General features: G+C 44.2%; 1 protein-coding gene across 2 annotated transcripts in view; it reads right to left on the bottom strand.

Annotated features, from left to right (window-relative positions):
• Positions 1 to 12,731, bottom strand: part of AGAP2 (ArfGAP with GTPase domain, ankyrin repeat and PH domain 2) — a 215,571-nt gene that overhangs the window by 15,163 nt on the left and 187,677 nt on the right. For both annotated transcript variants that reach the window (XM_070740738.1, XM_070740737.1), the window contains exons 9-14: positions 10,536 to 10,622; positions 9,997 to 10,101; positions 7,366 to 7,528; positions 5,468 to 5,569; positions 5,192 to 5,338; positions 295 to 446 (exon numbers count right to left, since the gene is read on the bottom strand). In XM_070740738.1, the coding sequence (XP_070596839.1) occupies positions 295 to 446; positions 5,192 to 5,338; positions 5,468 to 5,569; positions 7,366 to 7,528; positions 9,997 to 10,101; positions 10,536 to 10,622 (756 nt within the window). The remainder of the gene's footprint in view (positions 1 to 294; positions 447 to 5,191; positions 5,339 to 5,467; positions 5,570 to 7,365; positions 7,529 to 9,996; positions 10,102 to 10,535; positions 10,623 to 12,731) is intronic.

Below are 12,731 nucleotides of genomic sequence, written 5' to 3'. Positions count from 1 at the left end.
TGCAAAAGCACAGAAGTCCGGAGGGGGTGTTTCCCATGGAGGGGGAGTCTTAGGGGAATCCCAGCAGCGCAAAAATGGGCGCTTCGCTGGCAACAGAAGTCCGGAGGCGGGGCATCCCAGTGGCAGTGGCTTGGGTTTGTAAGGTGAAAATAGTTTGGAAGAAGAGGCAAAAAAATCTTAAACCCCGGGTTTGTATCTCGAAAAGTTTGTATGACGAGGGGTTTGTAAGACGAGGCGTCACTGTACTTAAATACTTAGAGAAAGGGACCAGCAGGAAGCCAGGAGGTTCAATACCTTGTTCTTGCTGCTTTCACAGCACTGCAAGCTGGCCAAGATCTGGCTCTCGATCGCTTGGACCCAGGAATCTCTCTCTTCGAAGCTGTTGGCCTCAAAGTGCCACGTTTGGCCTGTGCTGGAGACGATGATGAACTCGAAGTTCTCTTCCTCTGCGGACGTAAGAGAGTGGCACTCAGGCGCAACGAAATGATACCTTTCCTTGAAGTTTGAACTGTCTTACAATCACAAACTGGTGTTGGGGCAAAATCTGGGAGGCCAGGGAAGGACATTCGGAAGTTAAACGAACACAAAAGAGGCTTGGGCTTGTTTGTTTTTAGCACAGACACTTGGGAAAAGTTGTAGGGAGATGATCTATTAGTATTGGGGACACAGTTATCTATCGGTGACTCAGGCCAACACTTTAAATTCACAAACAGCAAGAATCTGAAAGATTTCTACATGGATACATTCCTTTTGGGCAGGGGGGGGATCCCATTGATTCTATCAGCACTTCATCTGCTCCCAAGTTATTTACTACTTTAAAGTTATTTATGGAGCCCTTTACATTTGCAGAGCTCTCCTGTGTGTTTGCTTGCTACAGTACTGTAGGCTTTAACTTGCTCATCCCTGAACTAGAGAGCGTAGTTAGTGTGTGGAAACCCAATACCACTCGACTGTGGTTCTATAGCAGTGATGGCAAAGCTTTTTTTTGGTTTGCGTGCCAAGAGGGTTTGTGTGTCTGTGTGCTCACACCCATTCCCTCTCCCCACACACATGTGCACCCCCCCTTGCTACCCCTGAATATGCACAAAACACCCCCCTCCATGCACATGCGCACAGGCCTCACTGAAGCCTCGGATGGTGAAAAAAAACAGCCAAACGGGCAAACCGGAAGTTCGGAAAAACATACTTCCGCTTTGCCTGTCGTGCTGTTTTTCGCACTCTGGAGCCCTCAGGGAAGGTCAGAGGGGGTACAGACACACACACACACCACTGTAAGCACCTGATTGGTCGGATTGTAAAAATAGGTTCCAAGGCGCCAGAATAGAAGCTTTAGTTCCTAACGCCATGGGAAAGTTGTCTTTTTCCCATAATCCCAGGTGACTCTGGGGAAACGGTCATTTGACCCCCAAAGGGGTCCCGACCCCCAGGTTGATGAACCACTATTATATGCACACATAGGGAAAGTACAGTGAGTTAAAACACAGCCTTCTATTGTTTTGGCTGTGTACAGCAGGAGACCCTAGAACTGTGATGGCAAATGTACGGCACGCATGCCACAAGTGGCACATAGAGCCCTTTCTGCAGGCACACGAGCCATTAACCAGCTCAGCTCCACTGTATGTGTGCGAGTGCCTCCCACCGGACACTTGATTTTTGGGTCAGACAAGCTCACGCCTTCCCAGATCTCTGTAGATTCCACCCCAGCGCTGTTTGGGCACACAAGGCTTTGCCCTCCCTCCCAGCCCCATTTGGGGAAAGAGGTTTTTCCCCTCTCCCAGCACTATTTTGGGATGTGAGGCCAAAATTGGGGAGGGGGGGGGTCAGACCTACATAATAATAATAATAATAATAATAATAATAATAATAATAATAATAATAATAATGTTGTCAATATAACACAGCAAACGAGATAACTATGCTGGATTTCGTATTTCATCACCAGTCGGGCGCTTCCCAAGCACCTAGGACTGTGTGATGTAGCGGCGAATTATGTTTGCCGATCCCAGTAAAACGGCCTTTTGCAATTGACAGATGGAGATTTTGTCAATTCCGATGGTTTTCAAATGTCCGCTGAGATCCTTTGGCACTGCGCCCAGCGTGCCAAGTACCACTGGGACCACTTTCACGGGCTTATGCCAGAGTCGTTGCAGCTCGATTTTTAGATCTTTGTGTTTCACTAATTTCTCTAGCTGCTTCTCCTCAATTCTGCTGTCTCCTGGGATTGCGATGCCGATGATCCATACTTTCTTTTTCTCCACGATCAGGATGTCTGGTGTGTTATGTTTCAGAATTCGGTCAGTCTGAAGTTGGAAGTCCCACAGTAGTAGTAGTAGTAGTAGTAGCAGCAGCAGCAGCAGCAGCAGTAGTAGTAGTAGTAGTAGTAGTTGTTGTTGTTATTATTATTATTATTATTATTATTATTATTATTTATTAGACTTGTATGCCGCCCCTCTCCGAAGACTCGGGCCGGCTCACAACAACAATAAACAATGCAATACAAATCCAATAATTAAAAACTATAGCTAAAACCCCACTATCATTAAAACAATCAAAAATGTGTGGTGGGTCACGCATACATGTGCAGGGAGCAGGATGTATGGGAGGGACATTGCATTATAGGTGTGGACACTCGTGCACATGTTCCAGTGTGCACGCACAAATTTTCGGCACCCAAGGGAAAAAAAGGTTTGCCATCACTGCCCTAGAAGTACTGGAGAAGTTGCCTTGTGGAGAATCTAGCGATTTTCATGGCCCTGTTTATTTGCACTTTTGGGGCTCATCCGATGAGCTGACCTATTCCTCCCAAAGGAGTTCTGGCTGAGTTTCAGAATAAGTTCAAAAACACTCATTCCAAAGGAATTTGGGGAACCTAACCTGATTGGGAGGAATGGTGGTAGGAGGGAAAGGGGAACGTTTTGTACACACCCTTGTTGGCCTGGGGATGGTTAACTGGGACGCAAGAAGGGATGATCCCTTAAGTACCAGGGGGGCAGACATCAAAGCAGGGCACACGTCACACAATAAGCACAACTGCATGCAATGGGTGCCATGGCACACACGAAGAAGCGCCCACACCTGCCACCGCCGCTCATTACCTGTTTTATAAATATTTCTTAAACTACCAAAGGTTTTTAATTTCCACATTTTACGCTTGGCTGCAGTGGGTCCGGAGGGGAAGCAGGAAGCGAGAGGCAGAGAAAGAGAAGGGAGGAAAAGAAGAAAGGGGAGAGAGTTCAGAGGAGGAAAAGGAAAATAATCTAAAAAAAAAAAAAAGCAGAGGCTATCAAAACTCCCAAACCCTGGGATTCGGGCACCAGTGTGGGGGTTGTGGATGCGTGAAAGCACTAGGAGGGACAGTGAGGGAGAAAGCTGTGAAAGGCATCGGCCCCGTGTGGTGCAGACTCAGAGCGGAAGTGAAAGGTGCTACTTGGTGCCGGCAGAGCTAAGAGAAAAGGGTGGGAGTGGGCCGCTCCTCTGACCATGGCTCAACCCCTTCTCAAGAGGAGAGGACAGCTCCTTTCCTTTCCAGGGGTTGCCATAGCACAGCCTTGGCTAGGGTGCTCCTCACCAAACTCCCGTGCTACTTCCCTCCTGTTGAAAACAATCATCTGGCCTTTGCATAAACATTGGGAGGCATTCTTTGAGTTTTGCGCCTCTGATCCCCCAACCATCTTGGTTACGTTTCAGTTCAGGAAATAATGATCACCGTTCAAGCGTTTCTCCCTTCTTGCAACCAAGAGACAGAGATTCCAGTGCAATCCTCCCGGAACTGAAGAAATGCTTAATCCTGAAGGAAACATGACCCTCCCACTCCTTTTTTAAAAAAAGTGCTAACTGCATACTCATGTTTCTTGACTTATGACCACTATTGGACTAGGACTTCAGTTGCTAAGCAATGTAGTCACTAAGTGAGCCGCACCTGATTTTTTTTTTTTTGCTATGGTTGTTAAGCAAATTCATTGACTCTGTGACTGGGAAGGTTGCAAATGGCAATCGCATGAACTGGTGACATGGCAACTGTTGCGAACAATTGCTGGTTTGCTGGGCGCTGAAATTGTGATCATGTGATTGTAAACTGCGCTGCAATAGTCTTAAGTTGAAGGACTGGTTGTAAGTCATGTCTTTCAGCGCCATTGTTACTTTGAATGTCCATAAGTCGAGGGACTACCTGGCTAATACACTGCTCAAAAAAAATAAAGGGAACACTTAAACAACAGAATATAACTTCAAGTAAATAAAACTTCTGTGAAATCAAACTGTCCACCTAGGAAGCAACACTGATTGACATTCAATTTCACATGCTGTTGTGCACATTCAATTTTGTACAGAAAAAGGTATCGAATGAGAATATCTCATTCATTCAGATCTAGGATGTGTTCTTTGAGTGTTCCCTTTATTTTTTTGAGCAGTGTACTTTGCCTAATTCAAGATTTTCTTATCTGCCCAGTTGAAGAACGTCTTTGCTCTCCGAACACCCCAACACAGATGTCTTCAAACTTCGCAACTTTAAGACTTGTGGACTTCAACTCCCAGAAGTCCACAAGTCTTAAAGGTGCCAAGTTTGGACCAGCAGATATATGGTCTGGAATCTATACCCACCACCACCAAAGACTCTGTTTACTGTCAATGTAGTAGGGCAATGTCTTGGTTGGTTGGCTTTGTAAACAGACATCTTAAAGATACACATTACGAAAGGCAGTCCAGCTTTAATTGCCATCTGAGAGAAAAGCCTTTTCTGCATTAAAAACAATGTCACTCTAATGCAGGGGTCTCCAGCCTTGGGAACTATAAGCCTGGCGGACTTCAATTCCCAGAAATCCCCAGCCAGCTTGGTTGGCTGAGTAATTATGGGAGTTGAAGTCCACCAGGCTTAAAGTTGTCAAGGTTGGAGATCCCTGCTCTAATGCATAGACCTTTAAAAAAAAAAAGCATGAATGGATCCCTCAGGATCCCCAGCTGGTGGGACCATTGGATATGTCGGCTGAATGTTCTGACAACTGTTGCAGTGCCTCAATTGTGGAGAGAGCACCAAGCCGAGGAAAATCCCTCTCGAGATGCCACTCTAGTTTTTCTTGTCTATTTCCCTGGAAACCAAGATGTTCTAACATGCCCAGCAGACAGCCCAAACTGCGGTTAAAAATGGACTCTTTTCAACTTTCCCAATCGTGACTTGAGAGCAGAGGCATCTTACCCTCTGCCTGCCCTGCGGATCCCTCAGTTTTGGATGGCGTGGCGAGCTTCTTCCGCCTGTGTTTCTTCCGGTCAATCATAGGAGACGGAGGTGGGTCTTTGCCACTGCTGCCAGGACTGGATAGCCCTTCTGCAGCCATGGATACTTCTGCAGGAACAGGTAGGAGAAACAGATGATGTGTCTGCTGGCTAGCCTTTCTCACTGGACCAGAGAAGCTAGCCTTCCCTGGCACCCTCTCTGCTCTTTTGGGGGCTCCTGGTTGTGTTCCGAACTTACCAGCTTTGGAAGAAGATACCGAGCGCTGCAAACGCTCCGGTTTGCCTAAGAGCTTGACTGCTGGGTCAACTGGAGGATTCAGCAGGCCTGGACTAGGGCTAGCTACGGAGAAGAAGGAATAAACACATGCACCTGTTAGAATCAAAATGTAGCTGGTTTGGTCTTGTTACAATCTTTATATTTTATTTTATTTATTTTATTACTTTTTATTTTGTCAGTCTTATATTAGATTATACATATAACTATATACATCATTTGATTACCTGAAATAAATAAAAGTAAAAGGGAACAGGGAACAGGGATGGTAGGCACACTGGTGCACTTATGCACGCCCCTTATAGACCTCTTAGGAATGGGGTGAGGTCAATGGTAGACAGCCTAAGGTTAAGATGTTGGGGGTTTGGGGCTGGTCCTATTTTCTGCAATCAGGTTTGTAGTGATTCACTTTAAGTTTGTATCCATTGTGTGCTCTTGTATTCTTGTATCCTGTGCCCACTGCTTTGACCATTCTATTGACCACTCTACTGCTGATGTCCTGTCAAGTTTGGAATGATTCACTTTAAGTTTGTATCTATTGTGTGCTTGTGTATCCTCGTGTATCCAGAGCCCACTGCTCATCCATATGCCAAACAGCCCCCAGTTTACCATCCATCAACAAGACAGCAAAAACTGGTGGTCTTTTGAAATGAAATAGCCCCGATCCTCTGGAACCAACTCCCCCCAGATATCAGAGTTGCCCCCACCCTCCTTACCTTTCCTAAGCTCCTTAAAACCCACCTCTGTCATCAGGCATGGGGGAATTGAGATATTCCCTTCCCCCCAGGCTTATAAAATTTATGCATGGTATGTCTGTATGTATGATTGGTTTCTTAAATTGGGGGTTTTTTTACATTACTTTTAATATTAGATTTGTTCATATTGTATTTTTACTGTTGTTAGCCGCTCCGAGTCTATGGAGAGTGGCGGCATACAAATCTAATAAATAAAGAAAGAAATAAAGAATAAGACTGTTTTTTCCAAATAATGTTCCAGCGGCTATTGAATGGGATGGTCTCCTGTAGATGTCACTATTGGATTATTATACTGTGCACAGTTTCTGCACTGGAACTAGGGGGTGGGGTGGGGTAACACACGGCTATCCAGCCTTATGAATTCAATTTGAACGATCACTTGCTTCGATCAATGTTGCAGCTCAAACAGGAAGCATTAGGAATTTTATGCCAAATTTGATTTGGTTTGATGTTCAGCTAATTGTCCAGACTGATGCTAACACTTGACAATATTCCCCAGTATGTAGCCTCCCAGATAGGCACATTAATATTCAATTATACAAAAAGTATGTAGATGTGATATATCCAAACTTGTTTCTCTTAACTACCTACCCTGAGCATATTAGGGAGAGAGAAAGAAAACCGTGCTTAGTCATATCTGCTTTCTCTCTCTTCTCGCTTCCTCCCAGGTGGAACTTTGTAATGCTTGAGGATACCCTCATTTAAAAACACCACCTGTCTTCATAAATTCTTTCTATCATATTCTTGTGGGCTCTCGCCAAGTAAGGCTAAAGGAAAGTGCGACTATTGGCACATTGTAGTGCAAATGGATGAGGTAAACAGTGTAGGGAACTCTCCCTCCTTACTCTTACACAGAAAACTGTAAACTAAGGCATCACAATGAATCACAGTGTGAATTCGCAAACAGTAATTATATACACACCTTGGCTGGCAAAAAGCATTTAATATTCCTCCCTGGGCTGTTTTACCAGAGTTCTCACTGTCACAATAAAAGTGCCCTGCCACTCAGGCTTGGCAGCCTTTCTCACAGTAGTGATGCCAACCAACACCTGGGTCCTCTCTCTCTCTCCTGTGTCTATTTTGTCTGAGATGGCGCAGCTCACTTACTACTGCTGTCCCCAACTCCAACGCTGCTCATGTCTTTCACCAGGCCGTTGATACTTGAGGAGGCACCACAGGCAGAGATGGCTCGGGGTGGGCGTTTGCCAGGGACTTTTACAGTGGTGCGGAGGAGGTCCATTTCTTTCCCATGGGTTCCATGGATATAATCCTGGGGAAGAAGGAAGAACAGGAGGGAAAACTTAGGAAGCTGGACATCAGCCAGATATGGGCTTTGAAGTGGTCTTATCCTGCAATTCTTAACCAGCCTGATTCCATGGTTCACCCAAGAAGGCGTCTCGATTCACCTGTATTTCTTTCTAGGTCATGTCAGATGCAATTCACAACCGTTTAGGTCAATTATCGTGCACGCACACACACAAAAATTACAAGCTCCAGAACAATCCCCTTGTCTCTGTGCATTTGGATGTACAATGGTACCTCATCTTACGAACGCCTCTTCTAACGAACTTTTCAAGATACGAACCCGGTGTTTAAGATTTTTTTGCCTCTTCTTCCGAACTATTTTCACCTTACGAACCCAAGCCACTGCTACTGGGATGAAGGGGTTTCTTTCCCCCCCCTTTTTTGAAGAAAGAAAAGGGAGGGGCAGCTTGGAGGGGGAAAGACTTTGCATTAAAAGTAGAACAGCATGCTTGCAGAGGCACTGAAAGGGTGTCTTTTGAGGAAAGAAAAGGGAGGGGCGGCTTGGAGGGGGAAAGACTTTGGAGAGAACAGCAAAGGATGTCTTTTAAAGAAAGAAAGGGGAGGGGCGGCTTGGAGGGGGAAAGACTTTGCAGAGAACAGCCACAGGCACTGAAAGAGTGTCTTTTGAAGAAAGAAAAGGGAGGGGCGCCCCCCTTGCCTTTCTTCCTTCCCACTCACCCTTTAGCTTAGCCTTGCTTCTTCCACCCGCCCCCTTTAGCTGCTCCTCCCTGCCCTCTGTTTGCCTCCCTTCTAAAGTTTGGGATTTTCCTGAAGGATTTGCAGGCATTATTTGCTTTTACATTGATTCCTATGGGAAACATTGTTTCATCTTACGAACTTTTCACCTTACGAACCTCCTCCTGGAACCAATTATGTTTGTATCATGAGGTACCACTGTATTTGATTTACATAGAAACATAGAAGACTGACGGCAGAAAAAGACCTCATGGTCCATCTAGTTTGCCCTTATACTATTTCCTGTATTTTATCTTAGGATGGATATATGTTTACCCCAGGCATGTTTGAATTCAGTTACTGTGGATTTATCTACCATGTCTGCTGGACGTTTGTTCCAAGCATCTACTACTCTTTTAGTAAAATATTATTTTCTCACGTTGCTTTTGATCTTTCCCGCAACTAACCTCAGATTGTGTCCCCTTGTTCTTGAGTTCACTTTCCTATTAAAAACACTTCCCTCCTGAACCTTATTTAACCCTTTAACATATTTAAATGTTTCGATCATGTCCCCCCTTTCCCTTCTGTCCTCCAGACTGTACAGACTGAGTTCATTAAGTCAACTTCTGCAACTCCCAGCTATCAATGGGGTTTGGCAGGTAGATGAAGTAGGGTGGAAGAAAGCGGATCCGGGGAGAGGAGTTAAATCCAAATGACGTCTTCCACATTTCACAAATCAAAGACACTTCATTACATTCCTCAATTAGTTTTGACTTAAGGGATCCATATGAAACGGAGCATACTAATATATTTGAGGTTACTTTCCCCTAAAAGAGCACTTGCCTTGGATAAACCTGTCCCCAAATTCCCGTGGAATACAACAAAAATCAATGTTGTGGAATACAACACCGATCCTTCATAATGAATATAGTTTAATTATAATAAGGAAAAATAGGCCAGCCAGAGATTGTGTGAACTGAAGCCCAACACTACTAAAAGGCGCTATGCTGAGAAAAGGGTGTACAGTGATCCCTCGTTTTTTGAGGGGGATGCGTTCCAAGACCACCCGTGAAAAAAGAATTTCCGTGAAGTAGAGGAAAGATATTTTTTTATGTATTTAACAAGTATTTGGACTTTTAAAACCCACCCTTTGCATTAAACACTCATTCTATAATGTTTCTCAGCTGGAACTACATGTGATATCCTACCAGTTTCTTTAATAGAGTACAGTAGTACTGTAGAAGAATTTTATGAATTTTTTATGGATTTAAATTTTTTTATGGATTTAATGGAAGTAGTGAATCCGTGAAAGATGAACCATGAAGTAGCGAGGGATTACTGTATTTCAAGGTTTTTGTCGCCAGGCATGGGGGAGTTAGGATATTCCTTCCCCTAGGCCATTACAAGTTATGTATGGTATGTTTGTGTGTATGTTTGGTTTTTATAATAAGGGCTTTTAGTTGTTTTATTAAATTGGATTGTTACATGTTGTTTTTTATCATTGTTGTTAGCCGCCCCGAGTCTGCGGAGAGGGGCGGCATACAAATCCAATAAATAATAATAATAATAATAGTAGCTCTCTTCCTGGCAGAAAAATAATGGGCATGGGTACGTGCTTCCTGTAGCTGAAATCTTCCAATTCACTTCAAAGGCCGTGGTTTTTTCCCCAAGGGTTCCTATCAAAACGCTACCAATTTGCTTATTCTGTGAATCAGATCAGATCATCTAGGGACACATGTCACACTCTGTTCTACTTACATTAATGCTGGGGTGATAGAAGAGAAGACCATTACTGGACAGAGTGACATACTTTTTCTTCCACTCCTTGTTCAGAGAATTCCCACTTCGTTTCAGCAAGAAGCTCTACCAGGAGAGACAATGGTCATTAGCCAAGCCACAGTTTTCATTCGTTTTGTTTTTACCCTAAAATCAAAGCAGCTGGGACAGTGTACACAGCACGAGAAAACAGTAAGATTAAAACCCAGTCAAAACAATGAAAAATTAAAAACAGCTAAGGAAGGAATGAAAGCTGTGATAATATTTGAAAAGCTGAAGCAAAGTTAGAAACAGAGACGTTTTAGGAAACATCTTGCACACATTTGACTGGAGGTACAGGAGGTAAGACACCACTGAAGGCAAGAATAATAAAATAAAATAAAATTCCCCAAAGCCTGAGGGGAAAAAATGAAGCAGTCTTTGGGTAGCATTTCAGGCTTCATGACGTTTGCCCTGTGCCTTCCCTTACTATGCAAAGCATTCAGAGGACTAACAAACAGTGCTTTTACTGGAAGGTTTACCTGTTTGATGGGTATAGCTCTCCCACTGCCAGTGTTGTCACCTCGGCTATCCAGGCTCCTCTTCTCGGTATCACTCCCTCTGCGATTCTGCAAGGGGACAATGCAAGGTGGGTTCCACTTACCTTTGCCACCGGTTTGCGTAGAGACGTTTGCATGCGTCCCCTTGCGCAATTTCACTTCCGCGTATGCTCAGTAGCAGGATTCAGCCCGAAGCACAGCTGAGGAGCTGATCAGCTGTGCTCCGGGCAAAGAAATAAAGGTCACTATTAACCCAGGGACAGATAGGAGGGCTCTTTTTTAAGCGGCAGAAGAGGAGAAGCTATCCAAACATGGAAAAATTCACCACAAATACCCCAAAAAAGATGGCGGCGCCCACGGACCAGCATCGACTGAACCGGATCTGTGATGCCATCGTCACATCACCAGCGGGTTGCTAATGGTTGGGGCGATCAGGTCAAAACTGTGAGGATCCCACAAAGGGGTGGATTCTGCTTTTTGTCACTAACAGTGCACTTCCTGTGGAGCTCTGCGACCCTGGTGCACAGGCGTGCTCTTTGGAGTGAGGATGCACACAAGTGTGAGATTTCAGTGATTTAAGGGGCAAGCATATGTGCACCATTGTGCCTGCCATCCCTGTCCTACTGTTTTCTATCATTACTTTTGTTCATTACTTATCTAATGTTTAATTTATACAAGTTACCATGCTATAATTATTTGACAAAATAAATAAATAAATAAATAAATAAATTTTTTTAATTTTTTGCCTTTTTTTTTTGCTTCTATGAAAGCGTGGAAGGAAAAAAAATCAGCAAAAATTGCCCAAAAATCGACAACATACTGACAAAAATTGCCAAAACATCGGCAAAAATTGCCAAAGAAAATCAGCAAAAATTGCCAAAAAAATCAGCAAAAATTGCCAAATTCTCATGCGTGTGCACGTCCTCACACAAGATTAGGCTTCATGCACATGCTCAGGAAGCAAATCTCGCTCTGGCGCATGCACCTGCCCGCCAGTCAGCGGGAGCTGCACGCACAACTCTATTTTTGGTACCGGAATGGTGTCCCCAACCCCATCCCTGCAGCAACCCAATATCGATCCCACCCCTGAGACAATTCAAATATCTTGGCTGACTTTATGAACTGCCCAAAAGAGAACAAAAAGGACTACAGGACCACTCCAACAGTAATCAGCAACCAGATCAGCATAAATTCACTGCAAGGTCAACTTCAAACCAACAATGAAGTAAGCAATACCTTAATCAAGAAACTGCCAAAGAGCCATCAGTAAACAGCCCAACCAAAGAATCCCTAAGGCTGCCACTACCCCACCTACAAGACATATATAAACTAACAGCAAACACCACTCCTCCTTACTAGCACTGATGATGTTACCTAGGTAGGGTAATGAAATGTCTGCAAGAATACAAGCAAGCTCAAGAAATCACCAAGGACCCCACATTTATGAACTGCATTGAACTATCGCTTTACTTAGTCACGATTTACTGGACAAGTCATCACTGCACAAATCAATATAGTGCCCAAAAGGCCATATTATTACCCTTCATTGGGAGACATTTCTATAAAAACAATTCAAACTGAAGCACTTTAAAAATGGGGTACGCACTGTAATACAATATAGATTTTTAAAAGACAATTTGGCTTACATTAGCTTTTAGCCAAAGGTATGCACCAGGCTGATTTCCCCTAGCTTAAAAACTGCATCATCTGAACTCAGAAATGTTATAAACCAGGGATGGGTGATTTTCGAGATCAAGGGTGAAATTCAACAGGTTCTGACAGGTTCTGGAGAACCAGTAGCAGAAATTTTGATTAGTTTGGAGAACTGGCAAATGCCACCTCTGGCTGACCCCAGAGTGGCGTGGGAATGAAGATTTTGCAGTATCCTTCCCCTGCCACGCCCACCAAGCTACACACACACAAACGATAAGGAAAAAATTTGAATTTCACCCCTGCTCTAGATGTTGGATCTGAAACAACCTCTCACCATCAGATGCAGTTAAAAGTGAAGAGAACAATGGGAATTGAAAATGGTCCATATCTTGCCTGCTTCTGAGATCACAATCAGCAGTGGGTTGCTCCTGGTACGGCCCAGTTCTAAAAACTGGTAGCACTGGTGGGGGGATGTTCTGCCCACCCACTTGCCTGGGATGTTCCACCCACCTTCCCAGGATGCTT

Source organism: Erythrolamprus reginae, chromosome 2 (genome assembly GCF_031021105.1).
Source record: "Erythrolamprus reginae isolate rEryReg1 chromosome 2, rEryReg1.hap1, whole genome shotgun sequence".
Taxonomy (NCBI): domain Eukaryota; kingdom Metazoa; phylum Chordata; class Lepidosauria; order Squamata; family Dipsadidae; genus Erythrolamprus; species Erythrolamprus reginae.
This window is presented reverse-complemented; position numbering and strand designations above follow the sequence as displayed.